This window comes from Cydia amplana, chromosome 17 (assembly GCF_948474715.1).
Source record: "Cydia amplana chromosome 17, ilCydAmpl1.1, whole genome shotgun sequence".
In the NCBI taxonomy this organism is placed as follows: Eukaryota; Metazoa; Arthropoda; class Insecta; order Lepidoptera; family Tortricidae; genus Cydia; species Cydia amplana.
The window spans coordinates 4,310,521-4,338,370 of record NC_086085.1 but is presented as its reverse complement, the minus strand read 5'-3'; the positions used below and the strand labels follow the sequence as shown (position 1 = coordinate 4,338,370).

The window sequence follows — 27,850 nt, the reverse complement described above, 5'->3', positions numbered from 1 at the left end:
AGACAACTAACTATGTATAAGTATTTCTTTTTACTTAAAAATTGTGAAGACTTTATACATATCCGGGTAGGTAGAGTAGGTATTAAGAATCATCAAAATTGTATAGAGGATAACCAAATTGCTTTATCTAACCGCACATTAATAATTGGTGATTGTTTTTTCAATAACGGTTAAGTACACATATCTTAGCGTGGTTATATAAAAATATATATTATATTTATAACAACGAACATTAAAAAACCGGCCAACGGTCAGGTACAGAATAGTACTCATCCCTCACACCACGAGTATCACCCTCACTCAGCAAGTGTCTCATAATATTAATTGACTTAAATTGTACACAAAGTTGCCTCGACACACAAGGAAAGAACTCCATATTTAAACAGTTAATCTTCCTCGTCACCTCAACCTTGAACCAAAAATCGATAATATATCTCTCAAACCGCCCCATCACTCCGAGGTTCGTTTTACGACCGTCTCGCATCGCGTTCCATTTTTGAAATGTGTCTTCTTGCGGTAGGTCGCTCAACGGCCATATCCGTGTAGGGTTGGGGATCCACTCCTGCATTTTTATGTGCAATTTTAATGGTGTGAATTTGGTTTATAATGTCGTAAACATACATCGTTATCGCGGTTGCAAAAACGATTGACGGCCAGAAATGGAACTTTGTATGTAGAAATCACCTGCGTTCAGCTATAGGTAAGTAATTAATTAATTCTTAATCAGACAAAAGTCGTCAACTGTTAACGACTTGTCTGATTCCGGTAAAGTTCGGCACAATAGCAATGTTCTGCAAGTAAGTTTCGCACGACGCGCGACGAAATTAGAAAGAAACAAAAGATATGTTGTTTCTTTCTAATTTCGTGGCTTTACGCCTTTTTAAGACTGCTTCTACCGTCCAGTGGTGCCCTCATTGGGGGAATTATGTTTTCGAATAAACCAATTAATTTCTAATAACAAAAGTTCCGTGAGACAGACATTAATTTAAAAACAATTAGTTTCTGTATAAATCAGTTTATTAATATTGTTGTTCCTACTTACTTTTAATTTTATCACCTAAACGGAAAAATGTGACCACCATTTGCCGTTCAGTTGATAAAGCAATAAAGTAAGCAAAATAAAACTATGTGACAAAGACCTAAAGTTAGGGAATTAGTAGGACAACAATATTAATATACTGATTTATACAGATACTAGCGACCAGCCACGGCTTCGCACGGGTTAACAAATTACACATAAACCTTCCTCTTGAATCACTCTATCTATTAAAAAAAACCGCATCAAAATCCGTTGCGTAGTTATAAAGATCTAAGCATACATAGGGACAGCGGGAAGCGACTTTGTTTTATTACTATGTAGACTACGAGTATGTAGTGATTAATTGTTTTATTAGAAAACACAACTCCCCTAATGAGGGCGCCACTGGCCGGTCGATGCTCCATGTCTTAAGCGGATTTTACTGTAAGTAGTGTAAGTACATAGTTATTTTGTGTTCAAATCGCGAAAGTTTTAAACACTCATTAGCACGTATTTTGCGTGTCTTGAATTGCATGTCAAACTGTCATAAAAGTCTGACATTGGCGAAACATTACAATTACATGTAATTTATTGTAATCGAGGCACAGACAAGACATCCTCTAGACTGAGCATAGTAACGCTACCCCCTCTGCCACTTATACGGTAGTTTTACTCCATCTTCGAGTCAATCCCGTGCCGTGATTGGTCCGTGTCTTTGAACGGAGCAATCACGGCACGGGATTCGCTCACCTCGTCCCCCCGCACCCCCGTATTTTTGGCAGCATCGGTTTCATGAAATAATTGCTCTAAACTCAGTCTAGAGGATTCCTAGTCTATGCATCGAGGCAACCTATTATTAAATCATGATAGTAAGATAATTAGAGAGCTCACCTTCTTATCTTAGGGAAGCTTGTCATAATAATGTTAAAGTTAAAACAATAGCTTTTCGGTAAAAACATTGTAAGTGAACCGGTGAAGTACCAATAAGGTCGGGTTGTAGAATAAAGGCTTCGTCACACAGGCGCGTTTTCCGGGCGGCGCGTGAGCGGGGCGCGCCGATTTTACATATAAAACGCTCACTCCCCGCTCACGCGCCGCCCGGAAAACGCGCCTGTGTGACGAAGCCTTAAGGATGCGTTTCCACCAGAGATGGGCGAGGATGCATAGCGACTAGTAGCGAGTGACGTGTTAACAAACAGAACACTTTGCACATGGTCTGAAAATATAATATACATATTGTATTCTATTCACAGAAAAAGGGGTTGGTCTGTGATTCTATTGTAAAAAGCAATAGAAAGTTGCCGACTAGAGCTGTAAATGCAGTGATTCTATTGGTTCTTAACAAACACATCCCTCGCTACGAATCCTCGCACATATCTGGTGGAAACGCAGCCTCAGACTTTTAGCATAAGGTACGATACCTCATTGTTTTATGATGGGCAAGCTTGAGGAAACCGAGTGCTACGGCCGCTCGGCCACTACTTACTAAGGGCCACTTCCACCAGTTCCACCATCCCACTAACCCAGGGTTAACCGGTTAAACCGTTAACCCAGTGTCAAATTGTACTGGTAACTCTGGTAACTCCAGGTTTTAAGTAAGCAAAATCGATGCATCGTTAAAAAACTTAAAAACTGCAGTAAGACTACGTAATTTACGAGTGGGTAGTTAATAAACGTTTTGTGGCCATCGTTAAAGCGCTCCGTCCCTTTCTCGCCCGTGTTTATGGGCGTGGAAATGCGAGACAGGTATATATTGCGCTGTTTTTATTGCTTGCATTATGACCTGGAAGCGAGCTCACGGGAACTGCAATGTTTTGGTTGGTTTACTTTATAACTATTTTTGTTTATTTTAAACTAATGGCTGTGTGAGCTGTAGACCTTGCCGCGGAGTCCAAATCCACTATTTTGAAAATTCCAAAAACAGAATATAAAATAAATGGGTGTCATTCTGAATCCCTAACAACGTTTGTCCTAAAGTCACTTGCCCTAACTGGTTTGTCCTAATGGGCACATGCCCTAACGATCAATTGTCATAACGATTATTTTCCATAATGTAAGGTTCTGAAAAATGATGGTTTTAGAACTTGCTGCCACAAAAGCGGGTTAAGTTAGGGTTAGAACTGCGACTCTCGCAAAAAAGAAAATATGCTTAATAACATTAGGATAAGCAATCAATAATTAGGGAAACCAAAATTAGGGTTTTTAGTGTTAGGATAACTGATCATTATGACAAACAATATTAGGGAATGCAAAGATAGGAGAAAAGACTTTAGGGATTCAGATATAGATCCAAAATAAATATATCGATCCTGCTAAAAAAATGTCACGAGATTCGGTTAAGAATTTGTAGAGAGCGGCCAAGACAAAACGGTGAGACGCTAGACGCTTCGCTCGCAGTTTACGCTCGGTCGGTCAAATATTCTTGGACAAGCAAATCTTGTCAGTAGAAAAAACCGGCAAATTTGAAAAATCGCGGGTTAGCAACACTAACGTTTGAATTGTTCAAAAATCGTGTATCATTTATATCTTATGTGTGGAACTGTTTTGTTTACATTTCATCGTTGTTTGAGTCATTCAATAGAACTTGCGAACTATGTAAACAAAACTTACTAGTAATTTGACATTCAGTGTCAATTTTAGTATGGCGGTTTGTTTACATAGTTAGCAAGTTCTATTGAATGACACTTTAGGTACCTACATTGCTGCCTTCTATTCGTTTCCTAGGCATATCATACTTTACTGTGTTTTACATTACTACTGACATATCCGGTTTGACAGACTATACATATTACGCAAATATCGAGTCTTGCCTAGTGCCGAGCTTTACTTCTTTCTAGTCTTACAAAAATCTAGAAAAACTTTTTCTGAACTTACTTTTCTTGAGTTTTTCATATTTACTCGTCAAATCGTTAGCGATTTCGATCCAATCCAGGCGATAATAATGATCTAAAACTAGTGGCTCTGTGAGCTGTAGACTTGTAGACCTCGCGAGCATAGCTTATTGGGACCGTGCACGATGACAGCACCACACAGCGGTTTCACAGCATCAACAACACAAAGATTTTAATTTATTAAAAAAAATACGAAGTTTAAGTGAAAAAAAAATACAAAAAGTTGTTTCTTACTGGGGATCGAACCCAGACTTTCTGTCTGCAAACAAAAAAAGCGATTGTTTACAAAATGCGCCATGATAGTTCTTAGCTAAGCTGACGAAATTCGGCTACTCATTCTCGAGTATAAACTAAATATCTAAATACCGCCTAAACCAGCAATACAATTTTTCTGCATTTTTTGCCATTTACTATGTAAATATGTCTCAAAAAGAAAATACTCTTATGATATCGATACGACTATTTGTTTAAGCGCGAGGTATCACAACTCCTCCATTTTTGTAAATTTCCAAAAACGGGATCGACAAAAAAATTGTATTTACTCATAGGATCTGGTCACAAAATTTCACAAGAATCAGTTGAGAATTGTGACCTGTAGAGGAGAACATCCGGACATACAAAAGCAAAATGCCCGAGTCAAAATGTAGACGACGACGATTTTTTAGGGTTCCATACCTGAGACTTCGCTGTCCGTCCGTCCGTCCGTCCGTCCGTCCGTCTGTCACCAGGCTGTATCTCATGAACCGCGATAGCTAGACAGTTGAAATTTTCACAAATGATTTATCTCTGTTGCCGCTATAACAACAAATACTAAAAATAAAATATGATAAGATAAGATAAAGTTTATTAAGTTCAAAAGGTTACATCACAATCACATACATAATTTCTTAAGATATGTTACATAGTATTCTCTGTCCAAGATCTTTCGCTGATACTTAAATTAGGTATAAACCTGAGCTATAAGTACCAGCTATAAATAAAATAAATATTTAAGGGGGGTTCCCATACAATAAACACGATTTTTTTTCTCTATTTTTTGTTGATGGTGCGGAACCCTCCGTGTGCGAGTCCGACTCGCATTTGGCCGGTTTTTTTCATAAGTCATAACTCTGCTGGCTGAAGTGAGTGAACCTATTGCACCTTAACACGTTTCAGTACCTCTGAACTTTTTTAATTTTCTATTCGTGACAATAAACATCGCCATGGCCGGGTGGCCTAGAGGTTATGGCGCGAACCGTGAAATCAAAATGACGGCGGTTCGAATCCGGCTTCGGGCACTGCAAGGCTTGGTCACGTTTGAAGAAGACAAGTGTCATAATGTAGCTTAAAACGTCAAAATGTTGTCGAAAAGTTTCCACAACTTAAGTACCTATTTCAAAATTAATTAAAGGAAAAAAAGACTAAAAATAAGTGTAAATACTTATTTTACAAGGTACAAGCTTTTATCGCTGTCTGTACTTTTCTTTACACAGGCAAGATTAATACTCATCGAGACAATTCTAACAACCCTAAACACAATTAGTTTGCGTTGTTTTATCACAGAGTTCCCATGGCAATTTAACCTCCTGTCTCCATCATCAGATTTGCTCCATGTCGTCATATTGCACTGTCATCCGATTTACATAATTGTATGCACAATTTCAGCTCAATCGGAGATCGGGAAGTGGGTCAAATTTAACTTCCAAGATTTGACCCACACTAACAAATTAACATACATACTTAAAGCTTGTAATAGCTCAGAATAGAATATTGACACCGGCGCGCTATAGGGCAGGAGGACGATTCCAATTTTATAATCTTGTTATGAAACGGTTATTGGAAACGATTTGTCCGCTATCAATAGTGACATTTTTTGATGATATCACTATTGATAGCTTACTGTTCTTATCCATGACAAGAAATTACTATTGAATAGTGACTTTTGGTTGAAAAAATTACACTGTTGACAGCCGACACACCCGACAGTCAACAGTTTGATAACAAGATATTATTATATTACTAAATTGAGGACCTATTCCTAACAGGAATAGACGAATCAACGTACGAAATCTTCTTGCTTAGCGTTCTTACTTTATCTGAATAGGCCTCCAGGACCATAGAAGAGCAATTCTCAAAAAGTTTATACATTTCGATCACATCTTAGAAGTTAGATTTCTATAAAAATTGGTACCTATGCTGGTAAAAAACATGAAGCTGAACAACTTCCACCACATTTCCCAAAATGCCCCAGAAAGTTTCTTAGAAACATTCCTTTTTTGTTACCCGATTTCCTTACAGATTTGGTAACAAAAAAGGAATGTTTCTTAGAAACTTTCTGGGACATTTTGGGAAATGTGGTGGAAGTTGTTCAGCTTTATGTACTTTACCAGCATACCAATTTTTAGAGAAATCTAACATGTGATCGAAATGTACAAACTTTTTGAGAATTGCACAGAATAAGTAATAGTATGTATTATCATACAGAACGGCCGCGCACCGCCCCGCCCCGATTCGCATTACTTCGCCCCGTGCTCGCCCTGCGACATGAATCTGGCGGACTTGGCGTGCTCTCAGTAAAGCGACTTACCCACACATACACAATGACGCGTGTACAGACGTGCCGTGCACACATATAAACGCAAACGATTTTTGATGTATGGCGTGTCCGCCCTGTGATAGAAGATAACTGATGTGTTAGTAATGAGGAAGGTAGGTAATAAATTTAGCCGACAACAGTTAGGTATTCCATTAATGGCCGTTAAGCTTTTGCTCGCCTTATTATAATTGTCTAACATACCAGTTGCTTACGCTCCTGTCACTGTTACACTGTGCACTAATATGGAGGAGTCATAGAGAGACAAAGCGTTTCGTTGTGGTAGCGCAAGCGATTGTCACCTTGGCTAGGCAATGATGTACCGTTAAAGGACAATAAGACACGCAACAACGCATAATTAAACACGAAACAAAAATGAATTGCAAATAAATTGTACAAGAAAATTTAAATTGTATTTGATTCCATCGTGTTACCCAAATAACCCATATCACTACGTAGTATAAAATAAAGTTGCTTCCCGCTGTCTGTCCCTATGTATGCTTAGATCTTTAAAACTACGCAACGGATTTTGATGCGGTTTTTAATAGATAGAGTGATTCAAGAGGAAGGTTTATGTATAATTTTTTAACCCGTGCGAAGCCGGGGCGGGTCGCTAGTAAATAAATAAAATAAGTAAGCATTCTCTATTGCACCTGTAGGCGACGGACACCAAACCTTCTGCTGCGCGCGTTGGCAGCCTGGGGGTCTACCGCGAAAATCGAAATGTCCTTATCTGCCCCTCTAGTCTAGACTCAGCTAGAGCATACTATTTGCAATTACCAAATCGTACAGTGGCTTTATCAGCCAGTGGTTGCGTGGCCTGAAGTCATCGGGCGTCCGCTAGATGGCGCGGGGGCACGGAGCGAGCGCACGCGCGAGGGTGTCAAGGAAGGTAAAATCCGCCGCACGCGTCCGCGTCAGTTAGCGTTGCTCATATAATTTTTCATTAACCCACTCACCCGCTCCGTGCAACCGCGCCAGCTAGCGGACGCCCTAAAGGGGCCCACTGATTAACAATCCGCCGGACGGTATCGGCCTGTCAGTTAGAACAAAAAGTTGACAGTTCCGAACAACTGACAGGCCGATACCGTCCGGGGGACTGTTAATCAGTGGGCCCCTTAAGACCCCATACAAAAAAATCACCCGCAAATAACTTCTAAATCGTAAGAAACACAATTTAAAGGGAATGGCGTCGTTCCAATATGTTCAGTAGTGGTCTTATAGTGGCTTTATAAGCCATCAGCTGTTGTGGCCGCCTGAGACCCTCGTTAAAAAGGCGTTAAATTAAACACTTCTGCTTGTGGACATTTTAGAACAAAGTTATTGGCGCATTATGTGACGAACAGTGTCTTCACAGTATACTAAGAACAGTAGTGAATCTAAGGCCGCTCGGCAAGTTATTTACCTACTCTTGCGTTGACGCTTAGGGTCGTCACTTTTATTTTTAGTTAAATATTATTTGCGTATTATGAGTAGCACTAGGTTTCTATTTATATAATATAATGAAATGTTCTATCAATTCATAAATGAGGTATAAATTAAGGCCGGTAAGAGCAGGTAAATGCGAGCGTACTCGAATGCGCGCGATCACAGTCGCGGTACGGCCCACACTGCCGCCACCGTATTCCCCCGTATATTATGCGAATGTGTGCGTGGCAGCGCGTGCGTACACGGCGCCCGGCGCGCACGCACACATTCAAGCCGGCAGCGGTACATTTATATGAAGATTCACTACTGTTCTTGTACTGTGGTGTCTTATAATATCAGCCTTTTAACCCTTATTAACCTTATATAGTTAAGGTTTTAAGTAACAAAAAAAGGTCGAACCTTTTTTTGCTTGATTAAAGCATGAAACTTGGCACAGTTGTTCCTTATATCAAAATAAGCCGATTAAGATCGGTAGCCCGAAGGAACCCCCCACTAGAGCCCGAGAGGGGGGGGGTCAAGTAGCGCCCCGCCCGGCTTCATTCTAAAAATTCTAACAGGCCCCGTTTAGCTAATAGGTCATATTTGGTATCAATTTCGGATAAATCAATAACGTAGAATTCATTTCTGATATAAAAAAATGCAATTTGTTGAAAAAAAAAATAAAAAAACACAAAAAATCTAATTTTTCAAGTGTAATTTTTGTTTTTTATTTATTGTCAAAATTAAACTGCCTGGTTTTTCTACATACAAAAAATATGACAATAAAGCCTATTTAATGCAGATTTTAAAAATATAACTTTTACTAACCTTTATTAAAAGGAAATTGCATAAAAAAAACTTATATCGTCTCGCGCCGGTGAATATTTTTACCGACATAGGCATCGATATAGACAACATCCGAAGTACACACTCTGGAGACCGACTAAATGTGTTGTTTATTATTGTAGATCATATATTAAAGATAGAAATGCGTACATAATATTTGATTAGAAAAAAAATGTGTCGTTCAGTGAAAAAAGGGACCTTGGAAAAATTTATCACAGAGCCTCTCTTTTGTATAGAAGCATAGTTAACTCCAACCACTCCATGGACTCCATGGTCCCTGTTCTCAATGAATAAGAAGTAAACTGTAAGTATTATATTTAATCTACTTACTTATTACATTATAGAGTAATTTGCCAGTAACTGGCCGCTCTAAACTAAAAATGAATTCTATTCACCTATAAACAGAATTCATTTTAGTATAAGGTTCCAATAACTGGCCAGCTTTCAATAACTGGCCACTGGCTGGCCTAAAATGAATTTTTGGTTTTGGGTGGCCAGTTACTAAAAGTGGCCAGTTACTGGCGAATTACCCTACCACACTTTAATTTTGCGTCTTGTGTCGTAATACAGAGGGCCTACCGCGAACCACGTTCGACGTGTTACCTCCCTGTCACACTTACGTACGAATTTACAAGTGCGACAGAGAGGCAACACGTCGAACGTGGTTCGCGGTAGGCGCTCAGTTCCTTCCCCAGACACAAAAATGCGTACATTTCATCATTAGTATGTAGTTGCATCGCGTTTTTTATTCCGGTTTGCATTTACTTCTGGTCAGTTTCAACTATATTCTGGCCAATGCAGGTGTCAGACCAGTGTGGAACCCGTCGTCTGCTTCTTGCTTCCATTCCCAAGAAGTCTGACGGACTGAGCAAGTTTGACGACGAGCTAACGTCTGAACCTAAACATCAACCCCTCGGTACACTGCGCGTAATAGGGCATTTATATGGCTCCCTTTTGTTAGAAGTAGGTATACATTATGGAATTTATCTCATAGAACAGGTATAACATTATACAACTCTTCATTTCAATATCCCGGTGTAACTTGCCTTCTTCAATATTGCACTTATTACCGATCATATAATAACATTTTAGTATTTTAGGGGAAAGCTTTTAGCCACTGCTATTGCTCCATCTTGTAAGAGCTGGAATCCTTGTAGTGGCTTGGTTGAACTCTGAACAGATTCCAGGCTTCGAATTCACTTTTTCTCCCCTTTCCACTGAATGCTCGAAACAGGAGGTAAGACTTCCGCTCTTTTAGGGTAAATAAAAGATAGTTTACTTAGCTTATAGAATAGATAATTTTATTAGCTTAAAATAAAATTCCCTGACTTGGATGCAATGGTGTGTCATGTGATATAATTATGTTTTCCACTGTGTCAACGTGAGCCCACAATTCCTGTAGTTGGGGAAATATTCGTACGCATGAATCTAGTCTAGCTGCTATGACTACGTTCGTGTCTACTGTGCGTATCAATACCTTGCAATAGTTGAATAGTTGCAATGACAGTTTTACAGCATCTGCAACTAGGGCCATCATATTAAATGAATCGGACTTTTCATGGTTCTTGGAGTATTCGGAATCTCACGAGGAACATTACTTGTGACATGTTTCTCTACACAATTTCGCGATGGCATAAATAAGGACTTTTAATTCTTCGAAGTTTTGTCAACACAGTGTCTCAAAATGATTTACCTAGTGGTAAAGAAATGAGTTTCACTAAAAGATCAGTGGTTATAAGTGAAGCTTACCGTCATGGTAAATTAAACTCTAATTTATTTCTATCGGGCCCTGAAAAACCAGGAGTCGTACTCGTATTCCAAGCATTCTCTCGATCTACCTTGTAATACTGTAAGCTCAATATGACTTGTGATGTGGGTACTACATGATATATATCATACATATTTGATACATACACTCAAAACATCCATAGGTAATTCAGGAACAAGTATTCACGATAAACAGACAAATAAATGCCTAGAATTTGAACCCGGGTTCCCCATTTAATATAAGGTGTATAAAAGTGAGATCTAAGCATGGACCCTTTTTAGCCTGGCCGATACAAGGATTCAAGCTCCTACAGGATGGAGCAATAGCAGTAAATAAATAGCATTCGCCAAAACTTTATTATACCTTTATATGATGATAGGTGAAATAACCTTGTAAAGTAAACTGATACTTACAGATAAAGCCGTTACTAAATAATTAAAAAATGCCCGAAATAATTCTTTACATGAATCGACTAATGAAATAGAAGCAGCCTTATCAGGATAGAATTATGTTTGGGGTCAGACTTTAGTTCCTCTTTAAACTTGCTCAGTCCGTCTTCTTGGGAATGAAAGCAAGGAGCAGACGACTGTTTCCATACTGTTCTGACAACCCTGCTGTGGCCAGAATATGGTTAAAACTGACATACATACGTGAATGACGAAATGTGTACCCATTCATGTGTCGCGGGAAGGAACTGTATTAATACACAAGACGCAAAATTAAAGTGTGGTATAATGTAATAAGCAAGTATATTAAAGAATACTTACAGTTTACTTCTTATTAATCTGTCAGCTCCCACGGCTCATATATGAGCCAGAACGCTTATGGTGACGTCATATCGTGGGATTCGACAGGTTTGAGAACAGGGACCATGGAGTCTATGGAGTGGTTGGCACTAACTAAATACGAGTATGCTTCTATACAAACACGAGGCTGTGATAATTTTTCTCAAGGTCCCTTTTTCACTGAACCACACATTAAAAAGAATTGTACGCCTTTCTATCTTTATAATAGGATCTACAACAATAAACAATACATTTAATCGGTCTCCAGAGTGTGCACTTCGGATGTTGTCTATATCGATGCCGATGTCGGTAAAAAGATATTCACCGGCGCGAGACGATATAAGTTTTTTTTATGCAATTTCCTTTTAATAAAGGTTAGTAAAAGTTGTATTTTTAAAATCCGCATTAAATAGGCTTTATTGTCATATTTTTTGTATGTAGAAAAACCGGGCAGTTTAATTTTGACAATACTTAAAAAACAAAAATTACACTTGAAAAATTAGTTTTTTTTGTGTTTTTTTATTTTTTCTTTCAACAAATTGCAATTTTTTATACCAGAAATGAATTCTACGTTATTGATTTATCCGAAATTGATACCAAATATGACCTATTAGCTAAACGGGGCCTGTTAGAATTTTTAGAATGAAGCCGGGCGGGGCGCTACTTGTCCCCCCCCCCTCTCGGGCTCTAGTGGGGGGTTCCCTCGGGCTACCGATCTTAATCGGCTTATTTTGATATAAGGAACAACTGTGCCAAGTTTCATGCTTTAATCAAGCAAAAAAAGGTCATTTCACATAACACCCTCACTATATAAAACAAAATCCCCCGCCGCGTCTGTCTGTGTGTTTGTATGTTCGCGATAAACTCTAAAACTACTGAACGGATTTTCATGCGGTTTTCTCCTATCGATTGAGTGATTCTTGAGGAAGGTTTATGCATAATTTGTTAACCCGTGCGAAGCTGGGGCGTGTCGCTATAGTTTAACACAAAACAGGGCGGTCAATTCCGTACGTTTTGACATCATACAGCGAGGAGATGCTGCCTGCATCTACAGCACCATGCCGCATGGGAATAGATTTTATGTATTTATTTTAAAATTCGTTTTATTTGTTTTTAGATTTAGTTTTTAAGTTATATAGGTTAGTTATTTAGTTATGTTTTATTTACATGTATATTAAGTTTGTATGCAATAAAGTTTAATGATATCGCGTTTTATTTGTTTTTATTTTAGATTTAGTTTTTAAGTTATATAGGTTAGTTATTTAATTATGTTTTATTTACAGGTATATTAAGTTTGTATGCAATAAAGTTTAATGATATCTTAATGATGTCATTTGCGTGTGCATTTTGTAGAGGTAAGGTGAACAATATCTATGTATGAAAAAGTGTCCGTCAAAAAACTATAAATATAGGTGGCGCCGCAATACCTAGACTAATTGATAAAAAAATTCAAATCATTGACAGCGCACTTCAGTCAATAACGGCTAAGTTCACTCCACTCTGGAGAGATTTGCAACTGTTAGGCCCGAGATACACTTGTAAGTTTTACTTACGCAAGTAGGGACAAAGCTATTTGTTAGAATGAGATTCATCTCATTCTGTAGTATAGCTGTGTCCCTACTTACGTAAGTAAAACTTACAAGTGTATATATCTTGGGCCTTGTTTATAGCTGACAGCTAGATATTTTTGCAATTCTCCTATAAGAGAGTTTTCTCCTTACGTCTACCCTCCATACACCGGGGGATGGGATTCCATCCGGGCCGGGGTGAAACGTATCCGTTGTGTATGAATTACTATTACTTATTGAGTTATTATGTGCCGCAGTCAACCGTTACCTAATTACCGATGATTAGCTGGTCCTTCCCGACTTGGATAATTGCCCCGCCCGCCCCGGATGAGAAATATTACATACTGCATATATAAGTAAGGAAAGGGCCTTAACCGATAAGTCTGTTTATAGCAAAATTAGTCGATTTATAGTACCTACATGTGTATTCTGCATTCATAAGGCGGGCCATACGCCAACTGGGTCGTTTCGAGTTTTCAGTGAAACGAAACTGTTATTTTGAATCATGAAACTGAGCTACCGCGAAAACAGAATTTCACAAATTGCGGGTATTTTTCTCTGTCACTCTAATCACGCCTTCATTGGAGTAAAAGAGAAAGATCCCCGCAATTTGCGATATTCGGTTTTCGCGGTAGCCCCTCTGTTTTGAAGTAAGTTCGAAAATAACTGATTTTCACAGGGACACGCGAAGCAAGGTCGCCTAACGAAACGAAACAGCGTTTAAGTAATGAAACGTTCCTGATAAGTTTTTTCTTTTCGGAATTTTATTTTGCACTCATGCATTGAGATTTGCGACTAGGGTTTGCAATCCGGATCTGAAATGTATGAAATTATCCGGATCTGGATCCAGATCCGCGGGTCTTCCCATACATTTCGGATCCGTCGTGCAAACCCTATTTGCGACACCGTTGCGTCGCGTTAGTGAGATACTCGTTTTATGTTGCCTCCTTGTCATTTTTATAATAACCGTTTCTTGTTCTAGCAAGAAACTGTTCGTTTTTGCATGAGAAACTGTTTTTCGAAACGCTTACGGAAAGAAACGCCTGAGGTATACAATATTTGCTAGCTTACCTTATTTTAAGCTAAACAACTATATTTGCAGAAAGTAGGTACTAAAGGCTTTCATTTGGTCAGCATCTGTCATTTTGATACATTTATACTTTTCGGTTGGTTTTTGCTGATAAACAATTGCCCCCTAATTGGCAAGGGGTCGGCAAACTTTTAGAGCCAACTGTAGTAGAAATTAACCGTTTTAGAAAACTGAAAGAGCCACAAATGTTGTTTTTATTAGTAGTTTAGGAACCCCAAGTCTTAATCTGTTAAGTGAGAGGAAAGATCCGCATGCGGCGCGCGAGCCGCAGTTTGTCGACACCGTTCTAGGGTGTACAGATGGTTACTTTGACGCTTGACGCTATTCTGCAAGCCGCATCGAACACAACGCTCACCACGGCCTTAGGCCGGACGCGACCGGTGACGCGGCGAGCGGCGAACAAACCAAACCGATCAAATATACGCTTGCCGCGATTTTATACCATTTTAATATGTGCACATACCTGTCGCGGCGCGGTGTGGGGCTACAAGTGCGCGGGCGGCGGCGAGCGCATGAGCGGCACGGGCAGGTGCGGCGCGTACTCGCGCGACAGCACGTAGCGCGGCGAGCAGCAAAACGACTCCTTGCGCGCTTGTAGCTCCAGCAGCGAGCACAGCGAGCGCTCGTACAACCGCCACTGGTGCACCACCCAGGAGGCTGGAATTAGAAAGTTAGGTTTAAGTAAAATAATAAATAATAATAAATATTATATATACTTGGTCAACCAGATCTTGACAGTAGAAAAAGGCGGCAAATTTGAAAAATGTAGGCGCGAAGGGATATCGTCCCATAGAAAATTTAAATTTCGCGACTTTTTTTTACTGTCAAAATTTGGTTGACCAAGTATATATCGTTGTCTGAGTATCCACAACACAAGCTTTCTTGAGCTTACCGTGAGGCTTAGTCAATTTGTGTAATAATGTCCTATAATATTTATTTATTTATTTATTTAAATCGTTTATTCAGATGAACTAAAGTTTAGTTTTTTTTACTAAACCCAGTTTACTAAACCCTAACATACATATATTTTTCTTCTGCCAAACTGCAGGACAGTTTGTTGGCAGAGGGAACTCCCTTAAAACATAGATGGGTAAACTTAGCTAATTGCCTAATTAATGGAAAATAATTATTTATTTCAGAAGTTCAATTAAATAATAAATAAATAATAAAAAAACATAATCATTAAAACTAATAATAAACTAAAAAACGTCTAATTAATTGGTAACAGTACATCTTATTGCTTATGGTGGTAACTTTAATTTAATTTTATCTAATAGAAACATTTTCATTTTAAATTTAAACATCCTAAATGATTTACATTTACAATGTAAATGTAAATCAATTAAATTAAATAAAATAAAAAAATCTTTGTTAACTCGACTACTTTTCCCTGTCGCGCAAAAGTGTTGGTAAATCAGTTTGAATTTGGATTATTTCTCAGTTTACGGTAAACAATTGAACGAGCTTTGTAATGGCTATTACTTATTGCTATTACGACTTATTCGTAGTGGGGTATTACGATTTACGATATTACTGGTGTTTGGAGCGTCACGACCGAATGAACATTTCGCTGCTAATGGTGGAAATGGGATATCGACAGCGATAATAGTGGTAACACACTATCGCAACGCACTGCGACCTGTTTCTCGCTCTCACTTATGGGTGCGACGCACCAAGGTCGCGGTGCGGTGCGTAGTGTGTTACCACTTTAATAATCGGTTTTTACGCTCGATCAGTATCTTTATAAACTTCGTGGTGAAATGTATTGTTCCAGAAATTTTAAATAACCTGATCTTACATAGCATATCACAACGTAAGTTTAGGTTACTACATCTACATATAACTTTTAACAAAATAAATAATTTATCTAAGCTTAACATAACATTCGCATCGCCACAATAATAGCTAATCTCATTAATTATAGTAACACAATTAGTAGCAATTTGCAGTCGCATTGCAGATCAGTGATAAAATATTAATCGCAAATGCATTAATGTGCCATTCAGCTGCCATTGTGATGTGGTTATGATATTTACAGTACATATGGTACTACAATACCACCCGATAATTAGTCTACTTATTATTAGGGCCATTATGTACTGTAAAACGTTGTACGAATAGGTAATTCGCAACTCGTGTCAATTTAAAACACTCCCTTTGGTCGTGTTCTAATTTATCGCCACTCGTTGCGAATTTCCTATTTTTCGCACTTGTATCGTAATGTACTATGACATGGTTGTCCCACAAACACTGGCTGTTGAATGAGCTATGTCGAGGTTTTCTCGAGGTACAGTCGCCATCGCATCGCCACGTTCCAAAAAATATATATTTACACAATAGTTATGTCTTATGCCGGCTACACACCTATCGTAGCGATTAAACTGTGCAGTCCGACTGTGCAGATAAATCGAACGTTCCTAAGTGCCTCCACACGCCTCCGATATCGGCATCGATCGTCAGTTCTCCGCAGAAGCTCACGCAAGAAACATGTTATCCATGTCATCAAAGTTAATATGGTAGTTAAGTTTTCTTAAATTTTCTAATGTTCTGCGCAACTTTCTTATTTTTTTTCTGTCATAAGAAACTTCTCCTGACAATAACTAACATATAGACAGTCAAGCAAATCTTGTCAGTAGAAAAAGGCGCGAAATTCAAATTTTCTATGAGACGAAGTCCCTTCGCGCCTACATTTTTCAAATTTGCCGCCTTTTTCTACTGACAAGATCTGCTTGACCAATTTTAAAACAAAAAGAATTAGCGAAATTGGTCCAGCCGTTCACGCGTGATGCCGTGACCAAGAGAAATATGGATTCATTTTTATATTTTTCATTACATTTTTCATAGGAACGAACGTGCGCACACAAGCAAGCTACGTGAAGTGCTGCCGAAATGACCGATCGCCATCCACACGCAACGATAAAACTGTGTAAACGCATCGACAACGGTTTTTCTAATATAATTTGCAACTGCCACCGATCAACGATAATCGACAACGATTTGTCATACACACGGCAGATAAAACTGCGCAAATCGGACTGCACAGTTTAATCGCTACGATTTATCGTTACGTGTGTAGCCAGCATTAGAGGCGTGTTGTAAAGATGTTTGTGAACTCGACTGTACCATTGGCGGAACGCCATCGCCATCAAGGGTGGCCAGAAAAGCACTGAGTGGTTCAACATATTAGCTGATAAGAGACCGTGCTGGTTGCGTCAACAGCCCATCATTATTTACGTAAAAACTTCAATTGAGTGAAAAATCACTGTAAGGTAAACGTAGTAGTGCTCGACATGCTAATGCCCAATAGATGACACCCTGCTGTCACCTCTATTGACAATGACTTAAGTTTCAAGATGACATGTACTGGTACCGCGTCGAGCACCAGTACGTTTACATTATACTCGCATTAGGTAAAACCAATCAAACGCACTCCTATCAAATGACCGGGATGTATATGCCCGTGAGTTTATAAGACATACAAGGATTTAGGCCTTTTATAATATTAAGTATATTTATCAGATGACACTGTAGGTATGTTATCTATAATATCTATACAGGGTGGTCCAAAGTTTGGAAAAAATTTGGACTCCAAACCTTGACGTCCAAAAATTTTTTTTAGATTCCTCACGTCGTGGGCTATCAGAATATACCCCATGTATGTTAGCCGATTTTTCGTAGTTTTCGAGTTACGATTTTTTAAACTTTTAACTTTTGTTATGAAATTCCGGGGTTCCCATACAGAGTGGCTAAAAAATAACTGCATTCCCGTTGCCAGGGAGGTTTTGGGATTATACTGAGCAACTTTTACTATGGGACCAACCCCGCAATCGCGAAAAAAAAATTTACGATTCCATAGAAAATGGACCAGCCAAAATGTATGAAACAGCCAAATTTTTTTGGACGTCTAGTTTTAGACCATCCTGTATAATATACCTGACCTGATCACTTTTTTCAATTACTTACTCTTCGCGTTCATTTCCTACCCTTTTACTGGCTATGGCCGCTATGGGCAACACCGCCCTCAAGAAAAATATAACTTTTTCTTTTACCAAGTTGACATAATTAGACCACATGAATACGTATACAGAAATGACACACGCACATAAATACTCAAACGATTACCTACCTTACTTGCCTACCTATGTAGCTAATGTCGTGCCATCCTCATTGGAAGATTATGTCAAATAGGCAAGCCTCGGTAACCGAGCTTACTGCGGTCTGCACATTGCTCCGGTGTGCAATAGTGCTGCCCCCTTCACACATCAGTGTGATAGCCTCCTAAGCAGGCGTGTCTCACTCCGCGATTTCGTCGCTTTGCTACAGGTAGCTAAAAGTACATTCGTTCGGCCCCAATTTTAGGGAAAGCCATAAGCCGCGCGTGGCGCTGTCGCCACCTAGCGGCCATATCTGTGCTGATCGTAACAGGCGCGTTTTGTTAGAGAGTGAGTCTTCTGTACTTAGTACTATTATTTATTCTGTGTCCTAAGGCCCAGCGGCCCAGCCATGAAACGAAAAACCCAAAATTTGCCACTGAAATTTGAACCCATAATGTAAGAAATAGAGCTGATTTTGCGTTGTTTCAAAACTAAACGAAGCAAAGCAACAGCAACTCTGTTCCAATTAAATATGATTTCAATTCCACCGAACTGAATATGTACTGTATGTAGGGCCTTGGGCCTTAAGAGGATAGGCAAAAAGCGGACACAGTAAATTATGAGCTAAAGACGTAAATTGGTCATGAAAATGGCCAACATACAAAAAATGTATCTCGGCCGCTCTGGCCGCCTTATATGTGGATAAAGGGAACTCGTAAACAAACTAATAAAGCAGGCTTAATTGTTGTGAATCCTGTTTTTTTTTATTGTTGCACAATAATTGTAGTGAAATACAGAGCACAGAACGGACGAGAAGGTTCCATTTTGAAACGTATATTTCAATGGTTCGTATCCTTAGAGCAGCGGTCCTCAAACTTTTGATAGAACCCCAAATAAAAAAAATCCGTTCGACAAATTAACTGTGGACCGGAAATATAGGAGAGCTGGTTATGGATTTGTTTTTGCTTTTTCTTGCGGATCCCCCACAGAGGCTGTACGGAGCCCTAGCGCGGAGCACACTTTGAGAAGGCTGCCTTAGAGCATTTAATAACTTGAGACGCCTTGCCTGTGATTTTCTGCACATAACAGTCTGCCGAGTTTAGCGGGGGAGGGGCACGTGAGGCACGTCAAATGTATGGCTATTTTTATATGTATTAGAGGAAAATACCCTAACTGGGTTTCTATTTTCTAATTTGGACCACATTAATAATTCGCTGTATGACGTTATTATTGTATCGATATGCCGTTTAACTGAGGCAGTTGGTAAGAATTTATTATGATAAGCTGCGGGCCGGTTAAAGGCTTGGTTACATGAAGCTGAGTTGTGTTATATTAAGTAAAAATGTAACATAATAAACTAGTCCCAACTCAGCTACCTTTTACTGGAAATCACCGCACACGGTAGACCTATAATTTACGTTAGTTTAATAAATTTATAACTACTGTTAACCGAAAAAATGGCGACGTGCGACAAATAGCGCCTGTCAATCCCCGATTGACAGCGTGGGAACTCGGAGATCGCCTGCGCGCGTAATGGCGTCGATTACGTTTTTAAGGCTGAATCTCGTAAAAGATACACTCAATGAATTTAAACTCTTAATTACAACCGCTCGTTCATCAATCACGGCGACTTACAAACATGGTTATGTGAGAAAATTCTCTTGATGTAGTTTAAAGTTTAAAGCTGCGTTCTTTCGAAAATACCATACGTTTTCGTAACTTAGAGGGAGTTTTTTGGGACATACGGTGAAAGTGCTCTTATACCGGGTGTGGCCTGTAATACGAGCAAAAAATTTAACTTTACAGTTTAATTTTTTGCTCGTATTACAAGCCACACCCGTAACCCGGTATAAACAAGTATTGTACAAAATAGGGAACTCTTGCGGAAGAAAGAATGAGCGCGCCGCGCTCTAAGGGGAAACGGCATGTGCCTGGATTAGTATGGGAACCTATGTCGCCAACACGCTGTCACAAAAATTGGCCATATTTTCTTATTTCGAAAGGGATTAAGGTGAGTTCGGGTAAGTTTCGGACGTTTTTAGGTGGGTTGAGATGATGTTGGATTTTTTTTTTCTCAGCTTGTGGATAGGGTACGGACATGATTCAAGTACAGAATTGATAATAATAAAATTCTCTATATGATTGAATTTTATTATCTTTATAGACGTCATAGTAAGCGTTTAATAACTGTTTAAATATAGGAAACAAAATAAATTGACAGCATTATTTTTTTGCCTGGTGGTATAAGAACGGACGGGCATATAACTTCGGCCCTATTGCCCGTACCATAGAGTTTACTACTGCAAAATAACCGGTTTTATCCGCTGACTAATACCACAGAATAACTAATAGTACTACCGTACAGAAAATTCACTCCTTCACAAAAGTCAGGTTTAGGTATAAAAATACACCTATATCGCCGCCTGCAAGCAAAATTTAAACTTATAACCGCGCACGAACCGTGAATCTCCTTTGCGCGCCGCAGTTTTATGACCGAGCTGTGAGTGTCGGCACGGGGTTATCACTTGACAAGTTTTTGTACCTATACCCACTGATTTATTGTTTTTAAGATAAATATGTAGGAATTACAAACGTTGATTATGTAAACATACATTTTTTATCCGAAGATAGCATATCCGAGAGATATCGATAAACGCTTATTGATAATTAGTGTAAGTACACGTAAACTACTCAGTTTTTATACATATGTATACTATATTTTCTGGCGAAGATTAGGCTAGGTACCTACTTACTTTTTAATAAAAAAATGCTCGTATTGAAAGTAATCAAGCCACCAACTACGAATATAACTGTAAGCAAGTATATAATAAAAACTGTTAATCCTTAGCCACAGGGCGGACACGCCATACATCAAAAATGATTTGCGTTTATGTGTGCGCGGCACGTCTGTACACGCGTCAATGTGCATGTGTGGGTAAGTCGCTTTACTGAGAGGACGCGAAGTCCGCCAGATTCATGTTGCGGCCAGTCGCGGGGCGAGGTAATGCGAGTCGGGGCGGGGCGGTGCGTGGCCGTTCTGTATGATTTTTTCACTTAGACGCAGTGTGATAACACACTAATGCGGATACGAATGCTGCTCTGATGTACGAGCGAGATAGCGCTATGCACGTTTTTACCGGAGCATGGTGCGTACTCGCATCCAATGTGAAGACCGCTTTAAGATTTGTGCAAGAGTGTGGAGCGGGCTTTAATAGGGCAAATACCCGGCAGTAAAATTATGTGACAGCTTAAAACTGACACCTTACCTACTCGTATTTGATAGAGAATATTGACAAATATGCATCCTGGGTAGTTACTAGTTGGGTACAATACTATAAGAAAAACTTTAAATCAAATGATCCATTGAATAGCAATAAATAAGTAAGAACATATTTTGTACATAATATAAAATGTGCATAAGCGACGACTTTTTCGATATGATCATCTAGATGAAAAACAAAAATAAATTACTAAGAACATGTATGAACATAAACAAAACGAACTGTGTATTTATACAAACATCGACATCGATAACATTTTTGATATGGTCCTCGCACTGTGGCCGAATAGCGCACCCGTACATGACTTTTACGCTAAGTAGATATCAACCTTATCTCATTTACATAAATTTGATTTTTGTACTAAACAATCCAAAAATCCTTGCGGAAACCGAAAATGTAAAAATATTGAAATATTACATGAAATAATACTTACCGATGATATGAAATGCCTCCATGTCTAATATTTTTTGTCCCGCTAGTGTTTTTACACTCCAAAATGGAGCAGCACGGCATATTTGTAATTATTTGTAATTTTAACTGGAATCGTTTTCACATCTGACATCTCATAAGCGCCATACTGAACTGACACACGACTGACAGTAGCCTGTAGTGAAAGTGAGTTTAGCTAAACTTAATGCTGCCACACGCTATACACGTACGTTTCGCTTCTATTACTTCTTTGTTTTGTGGGAACTCTTTATCTTTCCTGCACTAAATATTATCGAAATCTGTTGCAAAATAATCTACAACAACCTACGTCATAAGCTTTCCTGTCTTCAAGTGTTGGCACCGTACAGTCAATAACATTAGAATTTACTTCTATCATCATATCATCATCATGATACAACTATTACGGCGAAGTGGGTACTTGAGTCAGGGCACTTACTGCGTAGATAAGAGCTAAATATTGAGAAGATAAGGACCAACGCGCACTTATCGAATACGCTCTGTTTCAACACATTGTAGTTTCTGTTCTTGACGTTAGCCGTAGTATTTTAAGCTGTACGAGTTCTGGTGTATCTCATCGTTATCATCGGTGACGCCTACAGGCCACCTCAACTTCTAGACGGAGCACATAAGACAACAGAGGTCACCACATAGCACATAGCCATTCTATGGAACTTGCTACCTATGTAAACAAAAGTCACTAGTAAATTGACATTCAGAGACAATTTTAATATGGCGGTTTGTTTTATTTTATTTATTTTATTTTATTTTATTTATAAGGCACACTTTACAGACGACTGCATGTGTGCATGGGGTGTTTGCATAGCTTTAGCAAGTTCCATAGAATGACAGTTTCGTATGGGAGCGAAACCTATTACACGTACGTTACGACCACGGGTACTGGTCCTAACGTGCTGGCGCAACTGAAAGCATGAGTCACTGACAGTAATGACAGTGTAAAAACTGACATATATACGCTAGCGTCCACGTAATTTACTTTCTATATATCGCTCGCACTAACCGGTGTCGGTAGTGTGTGAGATGAGTGTGATCACCAATAAGAAGGAAGTAGACAGTAGACTAAATGTGCTCAATGGAGTCCGATGGGGCACAAGAGACTTAAATCATATTAATAAGTACACTAAGCACTGTGATACTAGGTTAAGACTAATTAAGTTTAATAGTCGCAGTAACGACTGTGATGATTGTCAGCAAGTTTTATGCATGAAACACCGGTACCTAACTGATATTTTTTATGACAAGATTGTATCTTCGCTGCAAAAAGCAGCTGCATCAAGTTCAAATGCCTGTCACGTTGCACGGAAACCAGCTAAAAAGGTCTTGGGCTGGAACTACCACGTGAGAGAAAGTCACGAGAGGGCCAAGCAGTGCTTCAGTTGTTGGGACACTAGTGGCAGACCCTCTAGTGGGGAAACCTTTGATCAAATGATCCATAGTCGAAAGGTTTTTAAAAACAAACTGAAGTGGTGTCAGAACAACGAGGACACTATACGAATGAACATACTAGCCACCCATCGTGCTGACAAGAACTTTGTCAAGTTCTGGAAGGATACAAAAAAACTTAATCCTAAAACTAGTGTTCCAGTCAGTATCGAAGGCGTACATGATGCAAAGGATATTGCCGAGTTGTTCTCACATCACTTCAGTGTCAAGCCACTCCCTGCCAGTGCTGCGTCTTACTTGCCCGTCGAACCTCTGTCGCAGTGTCCACGTTCACAAACCGCAGAACGCAGTAACATCACGGCTGATGATGTAGCCAAGGTCGTCAGACAAATGAAGCGAGGTAAGTCTCCGGGTTTTGATGAGCTGAGTGTGGAGCATGTACTTTACGCTGGCGATAGAGTGTTTGGTTTATTAGCTACTTTGTATAATCAATGTCTTGACTTTGGGTATCTACCCGAGAAGCTTGTAAAGACCGTGGTAGTTCCTGTGCCAAAAAATAGAACGGGTGATCTTTCAAGTATCAAAAATTACAGACCGATTTCCTTAGGTACAATTCTAGGTAAAATACTTGAAAGGTTAATACACCCAGAATTGCAGCGCAATATGTGTGTAGATGATGCCCAGTTTGGTTTTCGTCCCGGCCTCTCAACAGATTCTGCGATTTTCAGTCTTAAAAGCACGGTTAACTACTATGTGGCGCGGGAAACATCAGTATATGTCTGTTTTCTAGACCTTAGTAGAGCTTTTGACCTAGTTAACTTGAAGTTGCTATGGAAAAAACTTGCTAAATCTAATGTGTCTCCAAAAATCGTGAATCTGTTGAGGTACTGGTACGGGAACCAATCAAACTGTGTAAGGTGGGGCGACACAACCTCTAATGAATATATATTAGAGTGTGGAGTACGCCAAGGAGGCCTGACTTCGCCGGACCTCTTCAGTCTATACGTGAATGACCTGATTGTTGAGCTGAGAGGAACCAGAGTGGGCTGCCATATAGGCACTACATGTACAAATAATTTTAGCTATGCCGATGACATGGTGCTTCTCAGCCCATCAATCAGGGGCCTACGAAGACTTCTGACGGTATGTGAGCAATATGCTCATAGCCATGGTCTAAAATATAACGTACTAAAGACAAAAATGATGGTATTTAAGTCAGGGAGAGGTCCGACGAATGTCCCGCCAGTGTATTTGGATGGAGCACAAGTGGAAAGAGTGAAAGGGTTCAGGTACCTAGGACATTTGCTCGCGGAGGATCTGCTTGATGATGAAGACATCGAGCGGGAGCGCAGGGCCTTGGCCATGCGGTGCAACATGCTTGCGCGTAGATTCGTGCGTTGCAGTGATGAAGTGAAGGTGACATTGTCTAGGGCATATTGTTTATGCTTCTATACATGTCAGCTCTGGAGCAGATTCACAAGACGTGCGATGAATAAAATTAGAGTGCAGTATAATGACGCATACCGCATTCTAATGAAGCTACCAAGATACTGCAGCGCGTCGACCATGTTTGCTGAGGCCGAGGTCCCTGACTTTTTTGCTATTATTCGCTCCCGCGTCGCTTCCTTTTGGAGTCGCCTAAGATCATCTGACAACAGTATTCTCCGTGAGCTGTCCGTGTATCTGGACAATCCTATATACAAATACTGGATATCCGTGCACCGTGAGAGGAACAGGAAGTGACGATCCTGACCGTGACTGCCTAATTATTATTAATTTTAGGTATTTTTTCTTAAGTGTTTTTAACATTTTTATTATTTTATTTTCTGTATTTTTGTATTTTTACACTGTACTTAATTTTTGAAATGGGTTTTTACCTGTAAATAAAGAACTTATTATTATTATTATTATTATTATTAATATGCGAGTACGAGAGAGATGCATAGAAACTATAGAAAGTAAGTTACGTTCTCGATAGCGTTTATGTCAGTGCCAAACTGGTGGAAGCAAAATTATAAATTAAAAATGTCTACGAAATGTGTACCTGGGGCCCGTTTCTCAAAATCTTGTAACTTGTAATACAAGCCTATAATCACTTTTTGACAGCTTGTGTTAGAAAGGGACTTTCACTTGTATTACAAGCACAGATTTCTGGGATTACAAGTTACAAGCTTTTGAGAAGCGGGCCCCTGGGGCCTATTTCTCGAACGATATTAGTCTAATATTATTAGTGTGTTGTCATGGCAACATATACGATTTGACAGTTCGTAATAATATTAGTCTAATATCGTTCGAGAAATGGGCCCCTGGGCTGTTATATTAGTTATTAGTTACAAAAAAATAATTAGGTAACCAAAAATCAGCCTTGTTTTAGTACAACTACGGTTTACTATGGCTATTAACTTGTGGTAAATTAGTGAGAGTATTTGTATGTTTGTTTTAAGTGTCTGTGGGCCTATTAGTTGCCTGACAATAAAGACCATTTCATCATTAAGTACATATATACTTACTTTATTATACTTTATAATGGGCGAATCAGTTTCCTTCAGAAGAGCCGCCATTGCGACTAGTTTATCACCAATTATCATTGCATTCCTTATGCGCAACAATGAAATGAATGCTGCGTACCTCAAGGCAGGGGTTCCCTATCTTTTTAACCGACTTTGATTTCAAGGAACTTTTAGTTTATTTATAGTGCGTTTAGCGTTTACAGGTTCTATTTAGTTTAATTTTGTTTCTAAATTACTTAGAACTTCTAGATGAAGATAAAAGTGCGGATGCTGGTGTGTGCATCTTTATTTCTATGTTAACAAAGGTATGTTACGATATGTAATCTGGCACACCGAGTATGTCAGTAGAAAAAGTCGCGAAATTCAAATTTTCAATGGAGGGACAACCCTTCGCGCTTACATTTTTAGGGTTCCGTAGCCAAATGGCAAAAAACGGAACCCTTATAGATTCGTCATGTCTGTCTGTCTGTCTGTCTGTCTGTCCGTCTGTCCGTCTGTCTGTCCGTCCGTATGTCACAGCCACTTTTCTCCGAAACTATAAGAACTATACTGTTGAAACTTGGTAAGTAGATGTATTCTGTAAACCGCATTAAGATTTTCACACAAAAATAGAAAAAAAAACAATAAATTTTTGGGGTTCCCCATACTTCGAACTGAAACTCAAAAATTTTTTTTTCATCAAACCCATACGTGTGGGGTATCTATGGATAGGTCTTTAAAAATGATATTGAGGTTTCTAATATCACTTTTTTCTAAACTGAATAGTTTGCGCGAGAGACACTTCCAAAGTGGTAAAATGTGTGTCCCCCCCCCCTGTAACTTCTAAAATAAGAGAATGATAAAACTAAAAAAAATATATGATGTACATTACCATGTAAACTTCCACCGAAAATTGGTTTGAACGAGATCTAGTAAGTAGTTTTTTTTTATACGTCATAAATCGCCTAAATACGGAACCCTTCATGGGCGAGTCCGACTCGCACTTGGCCGCTTTTTTTTTAATTAACCGCCTTTTTCTACTGACAAACTGAGTGTGCCAGAATATATTTGGCCACTTTCGCCGTCACGTCACTATCTATTTGATGCCAACTGTACTACGGCTTTCCTATTAATGTATTCATGCTTGCAATCATTCGTTTCGTGCCTTTATTATTCACCCTGCGTGTTTGAATTGTTGAATTTAATAACTGGATGACGTCTATTGCTTCTTTGTTGTAGGTCAATTAGAGACATTCAAAGTTAAAGCTTATTTATTAACAGGGGTGCCCAAACTGTGCCGATGTCCCGTAATGCTCACTTTGTTGATTTTACAGGCGAGTCGCAAAATAATTAGAATATATGGAGTTGCAAAAAAGTTTGGCAACCCCTGGCCTTTAATTTGATTGGACTCATTAACGTCTCCATAATGTGTTATAAATACATAACTTGCGTGCGAATAAGCTGTCAATTACTGACATACGACATACTAACCATAGATAAGACGAATCTTGTTTTTTTAAGTCTGTAAAATTATGCCCGACGCCTAATTTCTAATTTCTTTTTAAACTATTTTTTTATAATCTATGTATACTACATATTTCATTGACAGAAAAGGTTAGACGCAAATTTCCCGTACTCATGACACTTTACAAGTCTAAATTAGTTGATTTATCGTAGGTACAGTCAGCAGCAGAAGTTGCTAAGCGGGCGAGTTGTTCAAAATTATCTTGAGGCGACTTTATTGTTAAGAGAACAAGAGCGTGTTAAGGTAATTTTGAACACCTCGCCCGCTTAGCAACTTCGGCTGCTGACTGTACATAAGTCAAAATGCTAAAGTCTATTTTTTTATTCGGTAGACTGAAATGACAGTTAATAGTATGAACATGAAATGTCATTTCATACTATTAACTGTCATTTCAGTCTACCGAATAAAAAAATAGATTTTAGATGAAAACAACGGATTCATTATTAATCAGCTATTATTCCTTATTAGCTAATTGAGGTTTGTAGGGCATTTATGAATTGGGTCAATCAACTATTTCTTTCGTTATTCTGTCCCATCAGCGAGGAGACAATAGTAGCATAGATTGTTAGAAGAACTGCTGTACCATGTTCTACTAACATGCTCAGTAGATGTCCCATTATAGAAAGGTCTTATAACTACCATAAAATGCAAGTTTGGTTCATTTA

General features: G+C 39.0%; 1 protein-coding gene across 2 annotated transcripts in view; it reads right to left on the bottom strand.

Moving 5' to 3' along the window:
- The window catches only part of LOC134655722 (protein doublesex-like), a 261,764-nt gene that overhangs the window by 50,365 nt on the left and 183,549 nt on the right, over nucleotides 1-27,850 (bottom strand). Inside the window, exon 3 of one of the 2 annotated variants that reach the window (XM_063511185.1) lies at nucleotides 14,409-14,602. In XM_063511185.1, the coding sequence (XP_063367255.1) occupies nucleotides 14,430-14,602 (173 nt within the window). In that variant the 3' untranslated portion in view covers nucleotides 14,409-14,429. Of the gene's footprint in view, nucleotides 1-14,408; nucleotides 14,603-27,850 lie in introns of those variants that run through there. The other variant, XR_010097456.1, reaches the window with a different exon arrangement.